The sequence below is a fragment of the Halichoerus grypus genome, chromosome 10, assembly GCF_964656455.1.
Source record: "Halichoerus grypus chromosome 10, mHalGry1.hap1.1, whole genome shotgun sequence".
In the NCBI taxonomy this organism is placed as follows: Eukaryota; Metazoa; Chordata; class Mammalia; order Carnivora; family Phocidae; genus Halichoerus; species Halichoerus grypus.
This window is the reverse complement of record NC_135721.1, coordinates 64,631,401-64,656,854: the sequence shown is the minus strand read 5'-3', so window position 1 is coordinate 64,656,854 and position 25,454 is coordinate 64,631,401. Positions and strand designations below refer to the sequence as shown.

Sequence of the window (25,454 nt, the reverse complement as noted above, 5' to 3'; positions counted from 1 at the left end):
AAAATTCAAATACAAATCTGCATACATGCATAGTAAAACTATATATTAAAAAGACTAATGAATGATGAAGACAAAATTCAGGATAGTGGTATTTTCTTGGGGAGGGAAGAGGATGTGACTGGGGAGGGGTATGGAGGAGCATCATTGTTTGGTAATGTATTTCTTAAACTGGCTAATGGGTCCATGGGTGTTCATTTTATTTTTTATGCCTTACATATACACATTATATGTACATGAGTGTATATATATTTATAAGTTTGAAATATTTTATAATAAAAAAGGAAAAAACTTATTTTCTCTTGTAAGTCATATGCTCAATGTCAAAATTATGGATTTTGGTGCTGAGAAGTCAAATAACCCTTTGACAAACTAGATTTTTAACCCTTTGACAAACTAGATTCTTAATTGGCTGTTGGCATCCAGTAGATACTAAAAGAAGGATGGTATAACTCAGACTGGCAAACAACATCCCACAGACCAAATCCGGTTTGCTGCCTGTTTTTCTATGGCCCATGAGCTAAGAACGCTTTTACATTTTAAAGTTCTTTTTATTTTATTTATTTCATTTTATTTTTTGTTTTTATTTATTTATTTAATTTAAATTCTAGTCAGTTGACATACAGTGCAATATTGGTTTAAGGAATAGAGTTCAGTGGTTCATCATTCACAGCACCCAGTGCTCATCATAAGTGCCTTCCTTAATACCCATCATCATCTATCCCATTCCCCACCCACCTCCCTCTGTCAACCCTGTTTGTTCTCTATAATTAAAAGTCTCTCATGATTTATTTCCCCCTCTCTCCCCCTCCTATATGTTTATGTTTTGTTTCTTAAATTCCACATATGAATGAAATCACATGGTATTTGTCTTTCTCTGATTGACTTATCTCGCTTAGCATAATACACTATTTCTCCATCCACGTTGTTGCAAGTGGCAAGATTTCATTCTTTTTGATGGCTGAGTAGTATTCCATTGTATATACTTACCACATCTTTATCCATTCATTAGTCGATGGACATTTGGGCTCTTTCCATAGTTTGGCTATTGTTGATAATGCTGCTATAAACATCGGGGGGCATGTCCTCCTTTGAATGTGTATTTTTGTATCCTTTGGGTAAATACCTAGTAGAGCAATTGCTGGATCATGGGGTAGTTCTATTTTTAGCTTTCTGAGGAACTGCCATACTGTTCTCCATAGTGGCTGCACCAGTTTGCATTCCCACCGACAGTGCAAGCGTGTTCCCCTTCCTCCACATCCTTGCCAACACCTGTTGTCTCCTGTGTTGTTAATTTTAGCCATTCTGATAGGTGTCAGGTGGTAACTCATCATGATTTTGATTTGTATTTCCCTGATGATGAGTGATGGTGAGCATCTTTTCATGTGTCTATTAGCCATCTGGATGTCTTCTCTGGAAAAATGTCTATTCATGTCCTCTGCCCATTTCTTAACTGGATAATTTGTTTTTTGGGTGTTGTGTTTAGTAGTTCTGTATAGATTTTGGATACTAACCTAAAGTTCTTTGTAAATGAAATTTTCATTTTAAATGAAAAAAATCCAAAGAAGAATAATATTTCATGACACCTGAAAATTTTATGATATACAAATTTCAGTGTCCGTGAATAGAGTTTTACTGGAACACAGATGTGTTCATTCATTTACATATTGTCCATGGCTGCCTTCACACTACTATGGCAGGGTCGAGTAGTTGCCACAGAGATGCTATGGCTTTCAAAAACTAAACTCTTTACTACCTAGACTACAGAAAAATTTTGCTGGCTCCTGGTGTAATGGAAAGGAAACTGGTATTAGGTAAAATTACTTGGCTCTAAATTTTCAGAATCAGGGAAACCTCCCTTTGAATCTTTGCTCAGCTCCTTATTAAATGGTGCTCTCTGATCTTCAATAGAACTTCTTTAAAAGGATAGTCAATCTGAAAATGCCTAGCAAACCACTGGCACACATTAAAGACTTAATTGTTTCTTTCCTTTTGAGATCAAAATCTGCCTTATATCAGCCCAAAGGATCTGAGTAAGACTTTTCTTGATTCTTTGCAAGTTTTTATTAGTCATATTTGGATAATTTGCATCTATGGACTGAGCTTAGAAAAATCACTTCATATTTTGAGCCTTACTTTCCCCATCTGCAAGGTAAGAACATAATAACTATCCCCCAAGGTTATGCTGAGGATTAACAAAAACAATGCTTGTTAACTGTTACTGGTTCAGGTCCTTTGCTCACAATCTGATTATTTCTGTGGTGCCTTTCTCCAGAGAACATGTTATTCATTTGAAATCCAGCCTTTTGTTTTTTGTTTTTTTAAGGGCAGCAAGGGAGCTGATCTAGAGATCTAGAGGTCAAGCTGATGTAGAGCTTTGCCACTAACTTAGGGAGATTCTGGGCACAACACTTAACTACTCTGTGCCCTATTTTTTTTTTCGTAGTTGAAGAAGGGTCAGATAGCTGCCTAGAAGGGTCAGATAGCTCAGGACTTAGGTGTTAAAGGTATCACTCACTATTCCATCAAAACAAAGATTGAATTAAGGAGTACACTATAGCCAGATTTTTTGGGGAGTACCTGTTTTAAAACTATGGACATTAACTATCATCAAACATGTCCTAAAATAATCACCATTTTCAGAGACCCCCACTACATTGCATGCTTTCATTATTCTTTTTTTAAATTTAAATTCAATTAATTAACATGATGTATTATTTGTTTCAGGGGTGCTTTCATTATTCTTAAAACTAACATACATTGACTTAGAGGTTCATGGACCACACTTTGCCCTCCAAGATGGTAAATTCTTTTCTGGGTCTGTTCAGGGGCACAGCCTGCATTCCGTGCATTCTCACTGCACCCTCTGGCATATCAGATATTTGGATGGGGAGATGGATGAACCACCATTCTGGACAGAGTGCAAATTTTTTTGCCTCAAGCAATTTTTTAATTTTTCACCTTTAGTGGATGAAATCAGATATGGGAGAATGCAAGGGGAGGTAGAGCGTATTACCTCTATGTAGTATGTGTGTAGAACCCTCAGTTCCAGCCCCGCTAGACCCTTCTTGGGGGTTAAACTTGACCACATGGACAAAGCCTCTGGAATTGGAGCTGGCAGGGGACTCCCATTACATTAAGGGTTAAGGAGCCTAAATAGAGTTATCCTTCATGTACTGTTTTCTTAGATTTACTTAACCCTGGACATTAATTTCTGCTCTGTAAAAATTTCTCATTAGTGTTGAAAATCATTTTCTATGACATGTCTGTGAATATGAAGTAATGGGTGAGTGAGGTTGGCCTGGACACTGAAGAGCTGCTTGCATGAATTCCTGGTTCTGGAGGGAGCCTTCTTTTAAAGGGAGAGTTTATTCATGCTTGATTCCCCAGTGTGATGTCATGCCTCTGCTCTGAGGAGGGCATGCTTGTCCTTTTTGTGGAATAATAGAATATAGATAAAGCTCTTTTTCTCCTTGTTGAACCATTTGTGCTGAACTAAAATACAAAGGAAAATCAGTGACCTTGAATTAGGCTTGTTTGCTGTGTTCTTGGCTTTCAAAGACCCTTTCTTCATTTTCTGTTTAACATTTTTGCTATACAAACTATTGTAAGGAATCTAATATGCAATTTTTCAAAACCAATATCACAAACGTGGTTATTTTTAATTTTATACCTAATTTATTTAGAAAAGCATGAGGCCCTGTGAATTAAAATGTTATGCCAGTATGGCACTTGTAAAATTGGATTTTAATCTTCTGGATAATTTTAAATAAACATTTTGGGGAGCTATTCATGTTGAGTACAAATTGCATTTTTCATGATCTTTCTTCTCTGCAGAGTTTATGACAGGAATTATATGCATGCAGAGTGCCTATATCATTTAATGTGTTCTTTCACCTGTCTTCCTCTTATTCAGACATTCGGAGCTATGCGTGTTGACTTATTTACTCATTCAGCAAGTATTTATAAAACATCCTTTAGGTGCAGGCACTGTGCTGATCCAGTGTCACTGATGAGAAAACAGACTAAAATCCCTGCCCTCCTGTAGTTAACATTCTTTAAAAATACTGATAGAATTATAACGAGTGATCCTAAGAAGAGAAAGAATGAGAAAAAGATCATCATTTCAGTTTTTATTTTCCACATCTAAAAATCAAAATAAGTTACTTATCTCACATGTTTTAGGTTTTATACTTAGTTCACTTGGTAAAAAATAATTTTAGTTGTCATGCTAAAAACCTTGAAACTTAGAGCTTCTATTTGTTGAGTCCCAGACCTTGTGCTAAATGTTTACATTTACCCCATTTAGCAGATAAAAAACTTGAGGCCCAGAGATATTACTTAACTTTTGACATTCCTGTAGTCAGTAAATGCTAGAGTTGAGATTCAAACCAAATGCAGGTCTATAGGAGTTCTTATCCATCACTCACACTTCCTCCATCCAGGATCACAGATCAGGAGCAGAAATCAATGAAATCATGACATATACTCAGAACAAGATCTCAGATGATCGCCAAATCTAGAAATCACAGACTGTACAAAAACAATGATCTAGATACAAGTTGGGCATCAGTTAAAGATACAAAAATAAAATGTGATTCACCTAAGTCTGTATTTGAGTGTTTCCTGTGCAAGGTGCAGTGGTCCACAATGTGTGTGTGGATGAGAACATGTAAGGCTACGTGGATGAGGGTAGGTGGATGAGTGTGTGAGTGTGTGTAAGTGTATGCGCATTTGTGTGCTTGTGTATGTGTGGTAGATGGTGGCATTGTGAAATAATAAATCAGGCTATCTTTGTATGGTTCACAACATGAGATGCATGTTTAAAACAGGCCTAATCATGATTCTAGATAGACTGTAGTAAGTGCAGTGAAGGATTCTAAACACTAGCAAGGAGCCTAAATCAGAGCAGTAGTAGTGAGATTGTAGAAGAAGGGACAGACTTCATATTTTTAGAAATGTGCAAGATCAGATAACCTGAACAACTCTCCCACTGAGAATAATTTAAAATGCTGAATAAAATATTTAAAATATAATTTAAAATTTATTTCTAAATAAACTGGTAAGTCAAGGAATGCTTAGAGGCCAAAGATGAAGTGAAGGTTGAGACCCAGAGAAATCAGTCAGTATTCAAGATGGTCTTTGCTATGGCACATGTGCTAACCTCTGGTGTTCTTGAGCTTTCATTTGGATGACCTCATGGGATGTTGGTGACAGGAAAAAATGGTCTAACGGTAGATGCTGGTATAACGAGAACCCCAAAGACCTGGACCTACATTGTAACAGTAAACTAGAGACAAAACAAAACAAAGCAATTCCCTTGCATAAGATATTAGTGAGGAAGAGGGAAATAAAATCTCCTTTTTGAAAATTTATGATCACATGATAGCTCTCATATAGGCTTGAAACACAAATTCACACTGCTTGTGTGATCTGACAAAACCTCACACAATGATCCTTGCACTCTGGTGTCCCCACGTGCCCACAGAAGCAAGTACAAGTCCTCTAGAGGAATATACTTTTTCCCTGAGTCTCAAAGAATTCCCACAGATAAAAGTCCAAGAAGCATGAAGCTTCAGTAAAATAAAATAAATAAATAAATAAATAAATAAATAAATAAATAAATAAATCTATCTACCTATCTATCTATCTATCTATCTATCTATCTATCTATCTAAAGAAAATAAGGCATCATTGGTGGAGACAGGAAAATGTAGGGAACAGAATCAGGTCCATGAGGACTTTAGATATTAAAAATGAGTATGATTAATATGTTTAAAGAAACAAAATATGGGATTAAAATACAGATTAGGAGCAAGACACTATTTAAAATAACTAAGATTTGAAAAAGAACCAATTAGAGCTTTGAAATGAACAGAATTGAAAAAAAGAAGGTATATCTGAATAAATGGTCTAAGAGAGGTTTAGAAATGTGGAGAATAGAGTGAGGAGTCATATTAGAATTATGTATCTGGTGAGACTGTATTTCAAGAATAGGGACAAAACAAAGAAATTTTCAGGTAAAACAAGAATTTTTTTCAGACCTCCACTAAAGAAATGTAAGGGATATACTTAAGTTGGAAAGAATGATCAGAGATTGAAATGTCTGAGAGGCAAGAGACATGAGAGCAAAGTAATTGGTAAATGTACACTTAACTAAATAAATATTGACTGCATGAAATAATAATAATAATGTCTAACTTGTATGTTAAAGGAACAACTAAAATAATGGTAGAATTAGAATGTGAGTCAGGACAGATAGGAATTAAAAAGTGTTCTCAAGTTCTTACATGGTTAAAAAAGAAGGTACAGATAACTCTTAACTTTAGATTTTTGTAAGAATGCATGTTAACATTTCTAGATTAATCCATAATAAAACAATAGAAGACATAAGTTTCAAAGAATGGAAAAAAAGAATGAAAAAAAAAGAAATTAAAAAAGATTAAAAAGGGAAAAAAAATGTGCTCTCTGTGTCAAATAAAAATAAATAAAATCTTTAAAAAAAAAGATTAAAAAGGGAAGAAAAACTAGAAAACAAAAAACAGGATGAATAATGCATAAAATTAGTGGCAGAAATACATCCAAATATCTCAGTGATTATATGAAGTACAAATAAACTGTATTCTCCAGTTAATAGATACAGATTTTCACTTGGGATTAAAAATATCCAGCTATATCCTTTATAAGAGATAGCCCTAAAGGTTAAGAATGCAGAAAGGTGGATGGTAAAAAGATAGGAAAGATATACCAGGCAAATTCTAGCCAAAAGGAAGCTTATATAGCTCAATTACTGTCTTTTAAAATAGAATTTAAAGCATAATCAAATAATAGGGATAAAGAAAGTAACTACATGATAATAAAGTGGTTTACCAGGAAAATAACAAGTCCTAAGTTTGTATGTACCTAATAACATAGCCTAAAAAATAAAAAGCAAAACTCAACAGACCCACTTGGAGAAATTGATCCATTCACATTCAGTGGGAGATACTGGTACTCTTTTCTGTGGTTGATAGATAAAGCAGTCAAAAAAAGCAGCAAAAAAAGGGACATCCCAAAAGACATTTCTGAGGTTGGCTCTCAGGCTTTTGAGAACCCAGTCATCAGAAATGTACTCCTCCTCCCTTCTCTTTTGGCATAGCAGAGTCCAAGTTATAACCAGTTTTTGCCCCTAGAACCTGGAGGTCTGATAGTACTCTTTGGCCCCTGGTCTACTAAGGGCACAGGTGCTAGACACTTGCTCAGCAGTTTCTTATGGAAATCACCTCTTCTTTATACCAATTCATACCCACATGAAAGAGCCAGTTTGCTCATTCTGGCCTCCTCTCCCTGGGCCTCTGGGATCACATATTCTTGCTTTACCATAAGACGCAGGTGACTCAAAGATAGATGATCCTGCACCCCATTTTGATTTTTCCAGATTGCCCACATTGCATTGAAGATCTGCAGTGATGAAAGATAATGGTAGTGGGAGGGGGCATTGCTCTGTAACCATCTCTACTCACTAGAAACAGATATTCTTGCACATATAGATCTTAAAAAGATTTTAATTAGTCATTATGCCAAGTTCAGTGTTAGCTCTACAATGATAGAATCCCAGCGGTTCAGAATTGAGAGTGGTGGTCAAGAGTCAAGCAAAGACATCTAGTTCTGGCAATCATGTGGGACTGAGGTGACAGATGCATACATTCCCACCCTTCCGGGCCCTCTCCAAACACATAGAAATGCTGGAAAAAATATAACACCCCAACGTAAAGACAAAGGAAAATTTGAAAGGGAAGAAAAGAGGGGAAGGAAGAGGAATAAAATAAAAACAAAGGGAGGTGCTGTCAACCAAAGGCAAAATAAAAACCAAGGCTCTAAGTGCAAGAGTTGCTGTAGTGTGGTAGTCCTAGTTCCCAGATGCTCAGGGCGTGGTCTTGGAAGTAATAGTTCCATAAATATAAATTCTGATGACAGTCAACTAAGTCAATTAGATATGCAAATCTGGCCTTTATTAGGAGAGAGTGGGGCTTCAGCTCAACCTAATGCTTAGCCTTGGAATAGACTTGAGGGTTTGGAGGTTGAGAGTGGCAATAAGATTTAGGGCTCTTTTCTAGCTTTATTTTTGCCTCATACCTTCATCAAGCCACCCCATACCCTCTTCCAGCAGCTCCACGTCCCCAGTTATGACTTGGGTTTAAACATTTACCTTAGACGCCAACTGGTACAAAGGTGCCATTGTCAATGCGTTGGAGAATACCTTGCATTTTGATCCAGCTGGTTAGGGAATTAGTAAGTCAAAGGTTAATTCTGCATGGCCAAAGAACCAAAAAAACTTTAAAATAGTCATTTTAGGGCGCCTGGGTGGCTCAGTTGGTTAAGCGTCTGCCTTCAGGTCAGGTCATGATCACAGGGTGCTGGGATCGAGCCCCATGTCAGGCTTTCTGCTCAGCAGGGAGCCTGCTTCTCCCTCTCCCTCTGCCTGCCACTCCCCCGGCTTGTGCTCTCTCACTCTCTGTCAAATAAATGAATAAATAACCTTTTAAAAAATAAAATAGTCATTTTATGGCACTCTCACAGAGCTGTGCAACTCTGTAATTTTAAAAAGTCAAACCTGGCTGCTTTTCCATTTAGATGACCATCCACATGGAGGAAGTACTTCCAGGGTTCTCCTCATCCTGGAGTATTATAATCTCATAGGTGTGAAATACAGCTGGTTACCTCTCCCTGAGGTTCTGACTCTCCAGTCACAAATGGAGCACCATCTGAAAGGTTTGACGTAGAACATTTTGAGGAAACGGAAATGATGAAATCATTTATAATCAGCAGTGGAACAAGAGGCCATTTAATACAGCCTTGAAATCTTGTGGCTCAGCTGGCATGGTGTTAACACAGTTGTGAGGCTTGCCTTCCACCCTCCAGATCCCTTGAGAATGTAAACAGCAAATAAGGCTTACCCTGAAAATAACTGCATGCTGTTTTACAATAGAAGTAGAATATTCCAAGAGCAGAACAGATAGAGGTAGTAACATTTTGCCATCTGGCAAAGCCACTAGACCAGATGGATTCACTAATGACTTCTCTAAAGTATTTAATCAGACCTTACTGAAACACATGACTGGCATATTTAATTATCCGAAATTAACAGGACTTCTGCCAAATACAGCCCTCAGTGCTTGAGTCATGCTCCTTGCTTGAAGAGGAAAAAACAAGATGAATAGCTCCAGAAAGCTGGGTTTCATGTAGACCCCTTTCATTAGTGAACCTTCTCATTACCAAATTGTTGTGTTACAGCCTTAAGGCAGTATTTCTCCTTTTTCAAAGAATGAATTGTAAGACAAGCCATGCTGATCAAATTCATTTTATCAGTAACAATTGTACTTGATGAGAACATCTGGGGGTTGATAAATCTGATATAGTCATCAGATATCCCTTCCTACTTCCTGCCTGTGGAAGACTTTCTAAACCACCAGATACATTCTTTCTTGCATAAGTGAGTCAGTTTTTATTTCTCTGTAACTGGTTTTTTGTTTTTATTTGCTTTAATTTTTATATTTATATCAAAGCAAGATAGATACACAAATCAAAGATTACTAAAGGCTTTATATAATTAAAAACTGTCCCTGCCCCACCCTTCCCCATTCCCAATCTACTTTCCAAAGGAACACTTTTGAGTCTTAGGACTGTTTTGTTTTTGTTTTTGTTTTGTTCCTGGTGGTTACCTCCATATCTCAAACCAGTATGATTAATTGCTATTTTGTGATTAATCCGTTTTAGAATCCAACCCATGATTGACTTCCTTCCAAGATACTTGAGGATGTAGTTTACATACACCGTTCTTGCTTTCCTTTCCTTCTCTTCCCCGAAGGGTTATTTCATTATTTTTAATTCCCTTATCATTTACCTTTGTAACTTTAAGTTATATTTTTATGCCTTTATTTTTGGAGTCATCAACTTTGGATAGTATCTCTTGGCTCCCACCTTTGTATGGTGAAGATATTGACATGAATATTCCACTGAATACTCTAGGATTCTTTCATTCAATATAATGTTTTTGAGTCATCCATGTTGATGTGTGTGTCAGTAGTTCATTCCTTTTTATTCCTGAGAACAATTCCATTGTATGAATATATAATAATTTCTTTATCCATGCACCCATTGATCGCCATTTGCATTATTTTCAGTTTTTTGTTATTATAAATAAAGCTGCTGTGAACATTTGTATATAAGTCTTTGTTTAGACGTATCTTTTCTCTTGGGTAAATAACTAGGAATGGAATTGCTAGATCATATAGTAAGTATATGTTTAACTTTATAAGAAACTGCCAAATACTTTCCAAAGTGATTTATCATTTTACATTCCCATCAGCAAGGTATGTACATTCCAATTGCTCTACATCCTATGCAACACCTGGAATGTCAGTCTTTTTAATTATAGTTGTCTTTGACAATGTTCAAGTCTTTTGGCCATATCTTAAATTTGGTTGTCCTCTTACTATATTGAATTGTAAGCATTCTTTATGTATTGAGGGCAAAAGTCCTTTGTGAATTTTCTTTACCAGCCCATGGCTTGCCTTTTCCTTTTCCTAATGGTGTCTTTCCAAGAGCAGAAGTTTTAATTTTGAAGTTATCTTTTTTTCTTTTATAGCTCATGTTTTTTGTTTCTTCTCTAAGAAACATTGCCTTTCAAAGGTCACAAAGGTTTGGTTATGTGTTTTTTTTCCTATCAGTTGTATACTTTTAGCTCTTACACTGAGATCTCTGGTCATTTGAGATGATTTTTGTGGATGATGAGAGGTAAATGTTTTTTTTCTGTATGGATGTCTAATTGTTCCAGCACTATTTGTTGAAAAAACTATCCTTCCCCCTTTGAGTTACCTTAACACCTTTGTTGGAAATCAATTGACCATAGAAGTGTGGGTCTATTTCTAGACTCAATTCTGTTCCATCAATCTATATGTCTATCCTTATACCAATACTATACTGTCTTAAATCTGACACTTTTCTGTAAAGCCTTTACACAGAACTTCCCCTTCTATTAACATTTTTACTCAGATTTATTGATTTCAGTAGTTGAGTCCATATTCTCTCACTGTCAATCATGACTGGATTAGATTTCCAAAGCCTGTTCTTGCCTAGGATATTTCCTCCTCAGGATAACTTCCTTAGATAACCAATCTTGTCCATTTCATGTGGTTCTTAACAGTTTAATTCTCAGAGGGTAGTCTTATTTTTAAATTTTGAAGGTTAGTTTGCAATAACTCTATGGAGATGAGTTTCCTTGGCCTAGAATGTCAATACTCAGGGGTGAAGGATGGGTTTCATATATGTTTGTTTTGAGCAGATTCTATCTGTGGCAGTTAATTAATAATAACAAGACCTATAAAATGCTCACTAGGTTTTAAGCACTACTGTTTTAGTCACTGTCACTTAGAATTTATTAAATCCTCACAATTATACCTACCTTCTTTCAGGTAGGTACTATTATTATTCTTATTTTATGGAAGAGAAACTGGGGCACATAGAAGTTGAGTAATTTGCTGAAAATGATTTGTGAGAAACTATTTTGTGTCAGTAAGTAGAGGAGATATGCTTCAGTGATGTACTGATGATTGTTTAATAACCAGGTCTTCAAGAGAAAAAATGTATGCATATACCCTCAAAGGTTTGTCCTAAATTTTCCTGGTGTAAATGATGGGTGGCACACGATTTACAAATAATAAAAAAGCATAATGCTCTATTGTAAATTCCATACAGCCAATAGATTCTCATAGAATGCTTTCATTGATTTTTGTTGAACTCATGTATCTGTGGCCAAACTTTGGTTGCAGTTCAACTATGATCTGACAAAATCAGACGAGGAATGAATGCTTGATTACTCTCTGGTTCAGAAAAGAAGTCCCTCACATCATTGACAAATGAATGTAGTTCTGACATGAATGTTGGTATTTTCGATTATATTACTAAGACAAAAGTGAAACAACAAAGACATATATCAGAACTTTAATCATTTGCCAATGATGTGAGCAACTTCTCTGCTGAACTGGATGATATTTTTTGAATATTGGAAGAATATTTTCTCAATTTTTTGTGTTATTCACAATTTAACAGCTACAGACATGACATCTTTTTAAGTTTATTCTGCATTATTAACATTTTATCCTTCTATGTCTTAAGTGTAGACAACCAACAAAACAATAAATCAAGGCTTTATTTGTGGTATTTGTTGATTTCCATGACGTAAACACTCCTACAATGGCTGATTTCAAACCACTAATGTGACGGTATTGAAAACAGAGTTGAAAAGAGATGCGCAGTAGCACATCATTCTATAGTATTTCTACCACAGAGAGAGGAGAATGGTAAATAACCTCAAGATAATAGTCAAATGTATTTCAAATGTAAATCATTAGGAAGTAATGAGTTTTAGTATATATTTTTTTAGTTGTAAGTTTATATAATTTAATATTTGACAGTGGTTGTGTTTAACAGTTGATCTCAAAATTGCTAAGATTTAACAGCTCTTGCTGGTCAGTCTGAGCCGGCTTCCGCATGCCACTGCACGCTTTGATCCCAGGCAGCAAAACCACTATGCTCTTAACCACTTTTCGATGTGGTATTAAAGAATTACTAAAATATATTTCCATACCAATACAAGTATGGTGGTACTAAGCATGCAAGATGTATTACATTTCTTCATTTTTCTAAATCGCATTAATTCCCATTAAGTGTATCATTCATCCAGGTTGTTGAGAAGCCCAATTTGAGGGACCTTCATGCTCAACCATACAGGTACCCTCAAGCTCACACAGGTCAAGAACATGGCAATGGACCACTGGTGGTCTGTCCACGTTGCCATCCCTTCCATTCATCCTGCCCAGGCCCACCTGGAAGGCAGGGCCCTCCCCCTCTGTGGTATGAGATGAGATCACGGTCCCAGTGATGGCACTCTAGTGCTAAGGGCACCCTGGGGGACAAAGACTAGAGCACAGCCACCTCCATCGGTGGCCGCACTACCTCCAGTCTGCTGTGTTCAAATAAAGCCTTCCTTTGCCTTTTCTTCCTCTGGTGCACATCCACGGAGGCCGGCCACTCCCTCTCCAGCCCAGAAAGCAGCTGCCTCCCCACTGCTCTCAGACAGTTCAGTCCAATCACTCAGATGCACTTATGCCTCCAACATTGGGAAATTTCTTTTAGTGTTATTTGCAGGGTAGGCAGGGAGAAACTTTCATGCTTTCCTGGTGAGACGACTTTAAAAAGAGATAATACCATTAATTTATTACTGAGAGAATCACTGAAGTAGCCTGGGCATAAAATGACATGAGGCTTTAAAAAGTAAAATCGGGGGAGGGGGTGCTGGGTGGCTCTGTTGGTTGGGCATCGGACTCTTGATTTTTCAGATCGTGATCTTGGGGTCCCGTGTCGGGCTCTGTGCTTGGCAGGGAGTCTGCTTGAGGATTCTCTCTCTCCCTCTGCCCCTCGCCCCTCAAATACATACATGAATCTTAAAAAAAAGTGAAGTCAGGGCCTCCTGGCTGGCTCAGTCGATACAGTGTGCAACTCTTGATTTGGGTTCGTGGCTTCAAGCCCCACACGTTGGGTATAGAGAATACTTAAAAATAAAATCTTGGGAAAAAAAAAAAGTAAAGTCAGAATCATGAGCATTTTTTAAATGCTGCACTTGGAACAGGTACTCAAATATAATTTTTTGCCTTCAGGAATCAAGAATGATTAGTGTTGATTAGTGTTTTCTGTTTAACCTTTATAAGCAAGGCTCCCTCTTTCCACAACCCTATTAATTCTCATCTCCTCACACAACATAATTGGAAATCATCCTGATTTCATTTGACATCAGAAAGACATGCTTTTGCCCTCCTGGCATGCTGGAGAAACAAATCAATTCCTTCTCCCAGATAGGGTGATGAAAGTCCTTCTCTGCAGTGCTTTCTATTGCTATGGTAACAGAAGATGGGGTTTCCCAAGGGAACCAGATTTTTATATACACAGAGAAAAGCAGTTCTTTAAAAGCTTGATCCCCTTTTTGTTGCTGCGTGTATAATACTATCAATGCAATAAACTGAATACCAAAGGAAAAATAGAATAACACCGACCCTTTTCATACAGGTGTGGACTGAGACCTCGATTGTATCGAGACCTTCGGAGAAAGGGAGTCAATTTTTAAAGTTTTAATATTGTGGCATTGCTTTTATAACTATAGTGATTTGCAAGATTTGCAAAGGGCAAGTTTTCGTAGAAGAATATAGAAGAGACTTGATTTATGGATTCCCAAATGGCAGATAGACTTCCAATATAAGTAAGTAGTATCAACACTTCCAGTCTCAGAAAGACTTAACAACACTGTGATATGGTGAAGAAGATGATGGGAAACCCAGAGTAGAACAGATACATTGTGTAATGGTGGTGCTTTCCACTTCTGTCATTTTCTCCCTGGGAAGTACATAATAGTTGGCCATTTCATAGATGAAATCTTATCAGAAGGAATTCAGGAGGGATGATTCTTTCCATGACAGCCCCTTAATTGGATAAGGGGACCTAACTTCCTTTAATCTGTTGGCTCATCTAAAGGCATTACTGTAGGTTTTAGCTTTTTAGGCTCAGGGCACCTCTGTGGAAGGAGCGAAGAACAGTTTTGCAGTATGCAGCAGGGGGTGGATTTGGTTTTATGTGAGGAAAATACATACATATATACACATCTGTCATTTGAGTGCTTCTGAACTAAAATTCCAAAGATGTTTTGGGATTAGACAAAAGCAGATCTTGCTTAAAATGACTTTTCTGGAAATTCTGGAGTTCCTAAATGCAGAGGTGTGGGAAGAAGGGAAGCTGATGGTAGCTTCCAACCTGCGTCTTATAGAAGTGCTTCTGCAACTGTCCCATTACGGACACATTATATATATATAATGCTCTTGCAAATCCAGAGATTAAAGTTTGTTGGTTGTCCCTCTGGTCTCTGATGAGGTTTAAAGAGTGCTGTTGAAATGATATGACAAATTTAAAATAAAAGTAAGGTGCCACTTGACTGTGCTCTAAAAGATACACAGATACCATCATCGGGGGGAAGAAGTGACATTTCTGGGGAGCCGATGAGAAGGTAACAAATGGCAAAATGAATAAAGGTTGTTCTCTCTATTCTTGACATGGACATGGATAAATAGGAACATTATGAGTCATTTTCAGCAATCAATTTGCATGCAAGCCAGAGAGGTGAGGTCAGAGAGTCTTGGCTTAACAAAAGGAGAAAAAAGATAACTGATAATATATTCAAACGGCAAAGTTGGAACCTGGATCAGTGGGTATCATGCGCTGGGAATAGATGATGTAAAGAACAGCATAAAAGGACTTCTGACAAAAAATTAAAAAACAAAAATTTCCAATGTGAACTTTTTAATGAATGTGATAAATTTATGGGCCTTGATATGAAGGAAAAGAATAACCAGAGTAAAAATACTTGAAATCCATAATGGGATGTTTATGGGTCATACCACTAATTGAGTAATTTAGACTGGTAAGTTATTTTGAAGGCCTCTTTTTTTTTTTTAAGATTTTCTTTATTTGACAGAGAGATACATAGCAAGAGGGGAACACAAGCAGGGGGAGTGGGAGAGGGAGAAGCAGGCTTCCCACTGAGCAGGGAGCCCAAGGCGGGGCTCGATCCCAGGATCATGACCCGAGCCGAAGGCAGACGCTACCCAGGCGCCCCCTCTTTTAAGAATTCTTGAAAGCTGTCTATGTCATCCCCCCACCCCATTCAAGGAAGCAAGAAAGTTTGGGAATCCTCAAATTATGGTAAGAACAACTGCCTGGAAGAGTGAATTTTTTAAAATTCCGGGTACTTCAGGACCCCAGGAGTCTACCAAATATCTCAAACATTTTTTTTTTAATTTTTATTTATTTGACAGAGAGAGAGATAGCGAGAGAGGGAACACAAGCAGGGGGAGTGGGAGAGGGAGAAGCAGGCTTCCTGCTGAGCAGGGAGCCTGATGCAGGGCTTGATCCCAGGACCGGGATCATGACCTGAGCCAAAGGCAGACACCTAATGACTGAGCCACCCAGCCGCCCCTCTCAAACATTTTTTTAAAGATTTTATCTATTTATTTATTTATTTGAGAGAGAAAGAGAATTGAGGTGAGGGGCAGAGGGAGAGGGAAAAGCAGACTCCCCCCCTGAGCAGGGAGCCCAATGTGGGGCTCCATCCCAGGACCCCAGGATCACGACCTGAGCCAAAAGCAGACGCTAAACCAACTGAGCCACCCGGGTGCCCCTATCCAAGCATTTTTAAACAGAAGCTGTGATCCAGCAAAAGTTTCATTTATGTCTCTTGATAGTGTCTCTGACCATCTAAGAGGAAAACACTCATTCTTTATTTTCCAGTTCCTGTGTAGAACCTATTGCCCACCTCAGTGTGGAGAGGCAATATGGCAGCCATGATTGTTGGCATTGTTTGCTCCCTCTTCAGCAAGCACTTTATTCCTTACTCTACCATATGATGTTCCCGGAACTGTGCGTAGAGTGATGGAAACAGCGCCCTCCCTCATGGATCATACTGTCCAGTCAGATCCTCTTCTTGATAGCCCTTAGGACTCCAGGCGTGGTACTAACCTGAGGAATCTCCTTGGTTTCCTCACTAAAAATTGGGTTAGGCCATCTTTTCCCAGGATCAGGCCGTGTAGGCTTTAAACTCGAATGCTGCAAGTTCTGTGAGTTTAAAAGTTGCTCAGGCAAATAACTTCAGGCAACTTTGACATGCTCAGGCTTTTCCTTAGCCTTCAGCATCCAAAACCTTTTTCTCTCTTTCCCTTAAGTATCTCTTGAGTCCTTTTTTCCATCTGCCCTACCCCTCCTTACCTCACTATCTGTCACGTGTTCCCTTATTGGCCTCCTTGCCTCTTCTCCTAACACTTCTCCCCCATCTGCCCTTCCCACTGCCTAGCTGCTGCTGGAGTTACCTTACTAAAATATGCAACTGTTCATGCCATGTCCTCTAATAATTGGCAGTGGTGCCTTAGCTTCCTGGCCTGCTTAAAAGGGCTTACAAGGCCGCCCTGGCCTACCTGACCCATTTCATTTTCTGCTACTCTCTGCAAGACTAAATTTGAGTATGGTCTTTGTACATGGATGCCCTTTGCACCTTTTATATGTGTTATCTTTTTCTGGTACTCCGTATAAAGATTCCCGAGGATATATTTTCTAGCAAGCACTTGTTAGAATGGCGACTCAGATCCTGGGCACGCAGGCGTTTCTTATCCCAGAGCTCCCAGGTGTTTCTTATCCCAGGACTCCTCCGCCGGCCCTTGGAACTCCCGAGATCCGTGGGACGGGGCTCCCTCCGCGGAGAGTGGTGGCTGAGGCAGCACCTGGGGCCGGTCCCGCACTGTGAAACACCTCCGACACACAGTGCCTCCCAGCCATCCCCTCCCTGCCCCTGCATCTGGCCCTGCACTCACTCCCCCACACATCAGAAGCCACGGAGCGCACCTGCCCCTTGTTTGCCTTCCTGGGAAACCTCGCACTGCCCCCACCCCGCCCAGGCGCCGCCCAGGCTCGTGGGCATCATTTGCTGGTGGAGGGGGCTGGGGTGAAGAGGCCAGCTGACCCGTCCCAGGGCGCTGGCAGTGGGGCTGTGTCAGAGAGGAAGAGCAAAGCTCTGAGGTTGTTCTTCGGGGGAGAGGCTTGAGGAACCGGCAGCAGGGATCTCCTGGGACAATTCTAGACAACTCGCTGTTGCTAGGAGAAACAGCTGGCCCTGAGGATGTGCAATGACTTTGCATTCCGGTTGCTGCGGCCTTGGACCTTTGCAGGTGTGGGATTGGGCCCCAGGGGCCGCTGCAGAAGACAGGCACTGTCAGAGTCCTTCTTCCTCCTACAAGCTCGTAGACTTGCGGCTGGGGCTGTGTGCATTTCACTCCCCGGTCCTGGCCTCAGGCGCCCCGGCATAGCCTCTGAGCCAGAGCCCGCCCCAATGCCTGGCCTGACCTCTGGGACGAAGTGCCCCACACTATGACTCTGAGTGCAGGGGGAAGGGACACAAGACATCACGGAGGATTGGGGTTTGCTTGGCAGGTGAGATGAGTCAAACTTCTTAGGAGTCCCGCGTGAGGGGCCTCTGGCACCTGGGGCGCCCAGGTTTTCCTCATCCGCGTACTCCCCACCGCCCCCGCAGAACTCTCAGAGATCCCCTTAGATGACGCTGCTTCTGACAAGAGGTGTTGTGGCAGCAGGCCCTGGGGCCTGATTGGCGGGCCCCTGACGCTCAGTCTCTCCCAGCCCATCCGCTCCCTGCCCCTGCATCTGACCCCACACGCACCCCTTCCTTCCCTCCAGCTACAGAGTGCACCCTGCGGGCTCCACCTGCACCCTCTTTGTTTAAAAAGAAGAAAATAACCCGACGAAGCACCAGCCTGGGCAGGAGAGTGCAGGTGGAGCAGACCTCCAGCGTGGGGAGCAATACCGTGAATGAGGACGCGTGCAGTGGGGGTGTTGGGAACACCCGGGAAGACTAGCTGCACTCCGGCACCAGGGTACAAGGGCCTGGGAGGGTCCTCAGTGAGGAAAGGGGATGGTACTCAAGGGTCCTGTGTAAAAGACCACACTAGGTTTGGTGGGAGGCCCAGGAAGGGAGCTCAGCGGGACGAGGACTAGCTCGTAGGAACAGCCTAGGGAGCTTGGTTGCTGCAGAACTTGGGGGAAGCACACGTGGAGACCAGAGAGGGGCAGGAAGTAATCTGTGTTTGAAGACACACTGTATCCACAGAGATGTGCATATGTTGGTTGTATATAAATGCCAGTTATACAAATGATGATAATGAAACTTGCTTTGAGTGCTTACTCTGAGCCCGGTGCTGTGCTGAATGCTCTGTGTTCTGTATATTGTCTACTTTTATGGCGTAACTCCATTTTATAGATGAGGAACCTGAGGCAAAGAGATGAACATGCCCAAAGAACCAGAGGTAGTAAGGGGCAGCAGCGTGCAAATCCAAGTCTGCTTATAGAGCATATATTTGTATCAAAATTATGCTGAAAGTTGAAGAGGAAAAAAATTCTGTTGTGTAAATGTTGAAATAAAAAAGGAAAAAAATTCTACTTTTATTGTGTAAACAGTCATCTGCTAGTTTTTCATATAGGTAATGTGCTTTTTAAAAAAATTTCTCAACACCTATTTTTAGAAAGGCACAACTTATTTACACAATGATTTTAAAACAGAGTATTTGCTCATCTAGGAATAATAATGATATTTCTTCCTCCTCACTGCTCCAGACTCCCTGAAATTCTAGGTGGTATTTGACAAAGTTTTATTTTGATTGGACTACAGAGGAAAAATGTTACACAAACCACAAGGCTGGTAATTTGTGGTCCTCTTGGTGTTACAGTGATTTATGTAAAATAGAAATTTTCATTTAAAATACATAATCTATGGCAACAGACACCAAAACAGCACTTGACTCTGAGACCCCTCCGTGCTTTGAAATCCTAATGAGGATGGCATCCAGAGCTTGTGTAAGCAGGTTTAATTAATTCTGAGAAGCACACCTTCTCCTAGCAACAGCTTTTTTTTTCAAATTAAAGTCAAAAGCTAACTTGAAAAAGCTGAGTAATATTTTCAAAGCCAGTAAGTAAATATCTTGACATAAAGCAATTATAGAACCGTATAGGTTTTCTAATCATAAAATTATAATCATTATAGCATCTGATTTTCAGGGTAACCAAATGGGTAAGATAAGATGAAATTATTGTTAAACTGTGCTAAGCCTCTCTTTGCCATTCAACATTTCCATTAGACTAGTCAGGTAATTTACCAGTTTGAGGACAGTTCAGACTCTTCCTCTTGAGATTCTCTTGTTAGATGATTGAAATGAGAAACAAATGTGGATAAAAGAAAATCAGTGTTTTTCTTAACTTTGTTCAGGAGGATATGAAAAGAGGTGTTTTTTTTTTTTTCTTTTTCAGCCTTGCCTTACACCCAGATAAAACTCTTGTTGCAACTGGCCAAGTTGGGAAGGAGCCATATATATGTATATGGGATTCCTATAACGTCCAGACTGTGTCTATTCTTAAAGATATCCATACACATGGAGTCGCCTGCCTGGCTTTCGATTCAGATGGACAGGTGTGTATCTTTTTCCATTTGTTTTCTTTAATGACTTCTCACAAGTCACCTGGAATTACAGTGCACATAGCTTATAGGCTCAGAAGGCTACTAACTCTTGCTGCCTCCCCTTGTCCGCCTCTTAGGATCCTCTCCTGTCAGATCCTTTTCCAGCTGTCGCGCTGACACCCGGCCCTGGGTGGGCCCCAGTTTTGTTTCTCTCAGTCTCCCCATCGATTGAAAAACCTCCAGAAGTAAGTCATGGACTCAGGTTGATCGGATCCATCGTGACTCAGCAATTCCACTTGGTCTTCCATTTTAGCTTCCTAAATTTGGAATCAGAGTTGGACCCAACCTTTTTCATAGACTTCAAGCCCTGAGCATCTCCTTGGTTCCCTTTGCTTTTAGAGGATAACACCACCTCCTAATAATTCACAGAGAAGATTCTTTTTGACTCTTTACCTTGACGTCTCTTCTAACTCCTGCTTCTCCCTACCCACTCCCTGCAATTCAAGCAGCCACTGAGTCGGCCTGTCGTGGCTATCTTTATAGTCACTCTCCATGCATTCTCACCTTCCCATTCTCTGCCACCGTCCTTTAAGTTCCAAATCCGTGCCCTGCCAGACAGTTTAAATAACCTCTAACTGGCCTCCACACCATTAGTTGCTTACTAATACTTTTCACCAACTGAAAAAATTGTAAAAGCATTATTTTATTTTATTATTTTTTTAAATTATGGATTTTATCCTTTTTTAAAAATTAACATATAATGTATTATTTGTTTCAGGGGTACAGGTCTGTGATACATCAGTCTTACACAACACCCAGTGCTCACCACAACACACATCCTCCCCAGTGTCCATCACCCAACCACCCCATCCCCCCACCCCCTGTCCACTCTAGCAACCCTCAGTTTGTTTCCTATTGTTAAGAGTCTCTGTTTGTCTCCCTCTCTGGTTTCATCTTGTTTCATTTTTTTCCTCTCTTCCCCTATGATCCTCTGCCTTGTTTCTTAAATTCCACGTATCAGTGCGATCATATGATAATTGTCTTTCTCTGATTGACTTATTTCGCTTAGCATAATACCCTCTAGTTCCATCCACGTCATTGCAAACGGCAAGATTTCATTTTTTTGATGGCTGAGTAATATTCCATTTGTGTGTGTGTGTATACCACATCTTTTTTTTTTTTTAAGATTTTATTTATTTGACAGAGACACAGCGAGAGAGGGAACACAAGCAGGGGGAGTGGGAGAGGGAGAAGCAGGCTTCCCGCGGAGCAGGGAGCCCGATGCGGGGCTCGATCCCAAGACCCTGGGATTATGACCCGAGCCGAAGGCAGACGCTTAACGACTGAGCCACCCAGGCGCCCCTACCACATCTTTTTTATCCATTCATCTGTCGATGGACATCTGGGCTCTTTCCATAGTTTGGCTATTGTGGACATTGTTGCTATAAACATTGGGGTGCAGGTGCCCCTTCAGATCACTACATTTGTATCTTTGTGGTAAATACCCAGTAGTGCAATTGCTGGGTCATAGGTTAGTGAGAACATTATTTTAAAAACACTAAAAGCTTGGAGAACTCAGTGAATGAAGTCCACACATTGTGGCTGGGTATTCTAGGCTTACCCAACTTTTCTAGCCTTGTCTTCACAATCTCCTTGCAGTCTAATTGGGCACATCGGTGAGATTCCTCTACCAGACATTACACTTTTGCTCCTCCAGCCCCTCCCTCATACTGTTTCTCCACCTAAAGTGCCCTACTTACCTTCTTTGCCCCTTAAAGTGATTCATTCTTCCCAGACACTTCAAAGGTCTTCAAAGGACACACTTCCTGAAGCCTTCCCAGGACCACCAACAAACTTTCCTTCTTGTCTTTGACTTCCAGTAACTTTTGGCAGAAAGGATTTGTTAATGTTACAGATGTCAATTACATGTCAATTTTCAAACTATGTTACAGAAAAGGTAGCCCACACAGGGAGGATTCCTGACTTCTACTACCTTCACCTCACTAAGGCTGTCCCTTTTCCCTAGCCTTTTCTGCGATCCTAGGCCACCCTTCCTCGTATTTCTGCCAATTAATTTTTTCAATCCAGTTTTTGGCAAATTTCAGAGTTAATTCTGTAGGGGCATGCTGTGGAAAGACCTGTGAAATTATTATTCAGAGAGGCTTGACCAGCCTGAGAGTTTGGGGCAGGTTGAGTGGATTATAGGACTTGAGCTGGTTTGCATTACTTTTTTAACAATTTACATTTACTTAGTGTTTCCTGCTGTTTTGCCAGGGTAATGATCATTAACTCTTTAATTTTTCTTTCTAGAACTAAATTCACTACATACGTAGACCCCTGGTGTACATAGTTTTTTATTTTATTACTCTGTAATCTCATCCAGGTTAGGGTAGTGCATCCATTCCACTGTGATTCCACATCTAAAGAGAAATAGCTGGGTAGTCCCATTTGTTGAGATTTTCAGTTACTGACTTCCTGACTAAATTCAATGAATGTCAGAATGCATACATAAGTACAAGTGTATGCATATGCTTAGATGGGTACTTATATGCACATTCTCTGATTTTGGTTTTCTAGCAACCATTATCAGAATTTGTTCGGAAGCATCGCAAGAAAAATGTAATGCAGCAGAAGGAAATCCAGCTTTAACGTTGAGTTCTTTGTTAATTTGTGTCAAAATCTTAGCCGTTCTCTTTTAGGTTCCATTTTGAAGGGTGAGGGTAGCAGTGGACCACATGGTACTTAACTGTCGGCTGAGAAAAATAACCTATTTGCTTGCGGTGAAGGATTTCCTGGCTTGTTGATGCCTATTGCTTCAGGTCTTCCCTAGTCCCTGGACAGAGTTCACTGGAATCGAGTGATATTTAGAAAATGACAAATGGCCCATCACCTCTTAAACAACAAAAGGCAATAGAAATGCTTTTTAGGTAGCCATGGGGCCTGTCACTACAAATGAATAAAACAGATTACTTTTGGCTTTTTTTTCAATCAAGAAATGTGGGTTTTACTTTAGTGCCCGTGTTTATTACAAAAAAAAAAAATAAGCTAAATGGAATGCACACACTTCAAATTTTTCTCATATGGACAAAAATGCAACCACGTATTATAATTTCCATTGCTGGGATGCTCTATTAAAACTTTCAGCAAAGAAAGAAACCCACAAAGACCCCCTTTCTTAAGGGCACATTTTTAAAGTTCCAACTGTGTATTATACTAAACATTACTGATGGAAGCCATCTTTACTGAAGAAAACTGAATAATCCCTGCATAACAACACATTTGCATTTAGCTATATGTGACTGTCATTCCACATGTATGCACGCACACACACATACACACTCAAACATAGTGAAATACGTAAGCTCAGATACTCTTATTACTTGGGTGATGCTGTATTTTCAAAACCCTTTGACTTACATTATTTTACCAATCCATAGGATAATTCTACAAGGTAGACCTAACAAATATTTTGCATTCATTTTACAAATGAGAAAACATAATTTAATGAGGTTAATTTTGCAAGGTCTTAGGTCTGGCTCCTCACAAGTCAAAAGAGAAGCCAAATCGACTCACACCCAGTCCAGACCTCTGTCCATTATACAGTGCTGTTTCCATAGGCGGGGACATCCTGCTAGAACCTCCCTCTGATGTTGGTATTTCTAATACATGTTTTGATACTTTTGATTTTGTGTATACTTAAATGTGTTAAATTTTCTTTTCCTTTGAGAACAAGTTCTGATATAAACCCAAAGAATTTAGGCTGGGAGATGAAGTACCAGATTGCATTTACCAACATGTCACCTGAAATGTTTGTGGAGCTATGAAAATTAAAAATGAACGTAATGTTCATTATGGGTTTTCTTCCCCATGTGTTTGTCAAACCCTTTAATTTCAGCAGTTTGGCAAGACTTTTGGGCTATAGAATCCTAGACTGTCTCTACTCTCACATTAATATTTTAATTTAAAAATTAAGAAAATTTGAAAAAATTAAAAATTTAGGGGCACCTGGGTGGCTCAGTCGGTTAAGCAGCTGCCTTCGCCTCAGGTCATGATCCCAGGGTCCTGGAATCGAGCCCCATGTCCGGCTCCCTGCTCAGCGGAGAGCCTGCTTCTCCCTCTCCCTCTGCCTGCCACTCTGCCTATTTGTGCTCTCTATCTCTCTGTCAAATAAATAAATAAAATCTTTAAAAAATAAAAGCATTTGAACCTTGCCTTCAAGTTGTGTTCCTCTGAAATCAACTTGTTAAATCAGAGGCTTTGTGACAAATGAGTTGTAGCTTTTAGGTTTTTGAAATTTCTGTTTGTGCTAATAGAAGTCATCTGTGATATCTTTAGTTGTGGACTTAAGATGGATTTTGAGAAATCTTTTTTTTTTTTTTTTTTTTTTGCATATGTTCAATGCCTGGCCCAGAGTAGGTCATCAGTGACCATTTGTTGAAAGAAGTGATGGATAATAAGAAATGTGCCCATCAGTTTCAGCTGTTAAATTATTGTTCTTATTCTTAGCGTTTGGCCTCTGTGGGATTGGATGCCAAAAACACAGTCTGCATTTGGGACTGGAGGAAGGGAAAACTTCTGGCCTCTGCCACTGGCCACTCCGACCGGGTAAGAAGAGCTTGTTGGATTGAACCATGCAGTTTTCATAAGTGTGAGGGAATTGTGAAGTAGCTTCCCAGAGTTGTCCTATTTTTAAAAGTAAATTTTCCATGTAAAGATTTTTCCTACATATTCAACCTAAAAACTGACTTAAAAAAAATTAATTCATGATTAATAACTGTGTCAGCATGATCTCTTCTGATGATCGGATGCTTTCTTTAAATTGTTACTACTTCTTATAGGCAAAGCAGATTTTTGACACTGGCATTTAGCATCTTCATAAAATCAAAATAGAATTGAATTTGAAAATATATGTAAAGTTTAGATGTATTCGTTTAGAAATGGAAGTAGTTAGAAAATATTCACAAAACGTGTTTCAAGTGTATGCATTTTATTTTTAAGGATTTATTTATTTCAGGCAGAGAACACGCGCGCACAAGTGGGGGAGGGGCAGAGGGAGAAGCAGATTTCCCGTTGAGCAGGGAGGGAGCCCAACCTGGGGCTGGATCCCAGGAACCCTGGGATTGTGACCTGAGCTGAAAGCAGACGCTTAACAGCTCAACCAACTGAGCCTCCCAGGTACCCCAGAGTGTATACATTTTAACTTCAAATGAATGTAAGGACAACTTTGGGATTCTTTCTTATTTTGAGAATCTTGAATGTAAACTGTGGCCTGCTTATCATCATATTGAATTTAGTGTGATCAAAAATAATTCCATATAGTCATAGCAGGCAAGATAGGATATGAAGCAGGTCAGAAATCTATTTC

General features: G+C 39.6%; 1 protein-coding gene across 4 annotated transcripts in view; it reads left to right on the top strand.

Moving 5' to 3' along the window:
• EML6 (EMAP like 6) overlaps nucleotides 1–25,454 on the top strand; it is a 260,832-nt gene that overhangs the window by 84,432 nt on the left and 150,946 nt on the right. For all 4 annotated transcript variants that reach the window (XR_013441823.1, XR_004923257.2, XM_078056549.1 and 1 more), the window contains exons 2-3: nucleotides 19,942–20,101; nucleotides 24,596–24,694. Coding sequence is in view for 2 of the 4 variants with exons in the window: in XM_078056549.1 (XP_077912675.1) it covers nucleotides 19,942–20,101; nucleotides 24,596–24,694 (259 nt within the window). In the remaining 2 variants the exon portion in view is untranslated. The remainder of the gene's footprint in view (nucleotides 1–19,941; nucleotides 20,102–24,595; nucleotides 24,695–25,454) is intronic.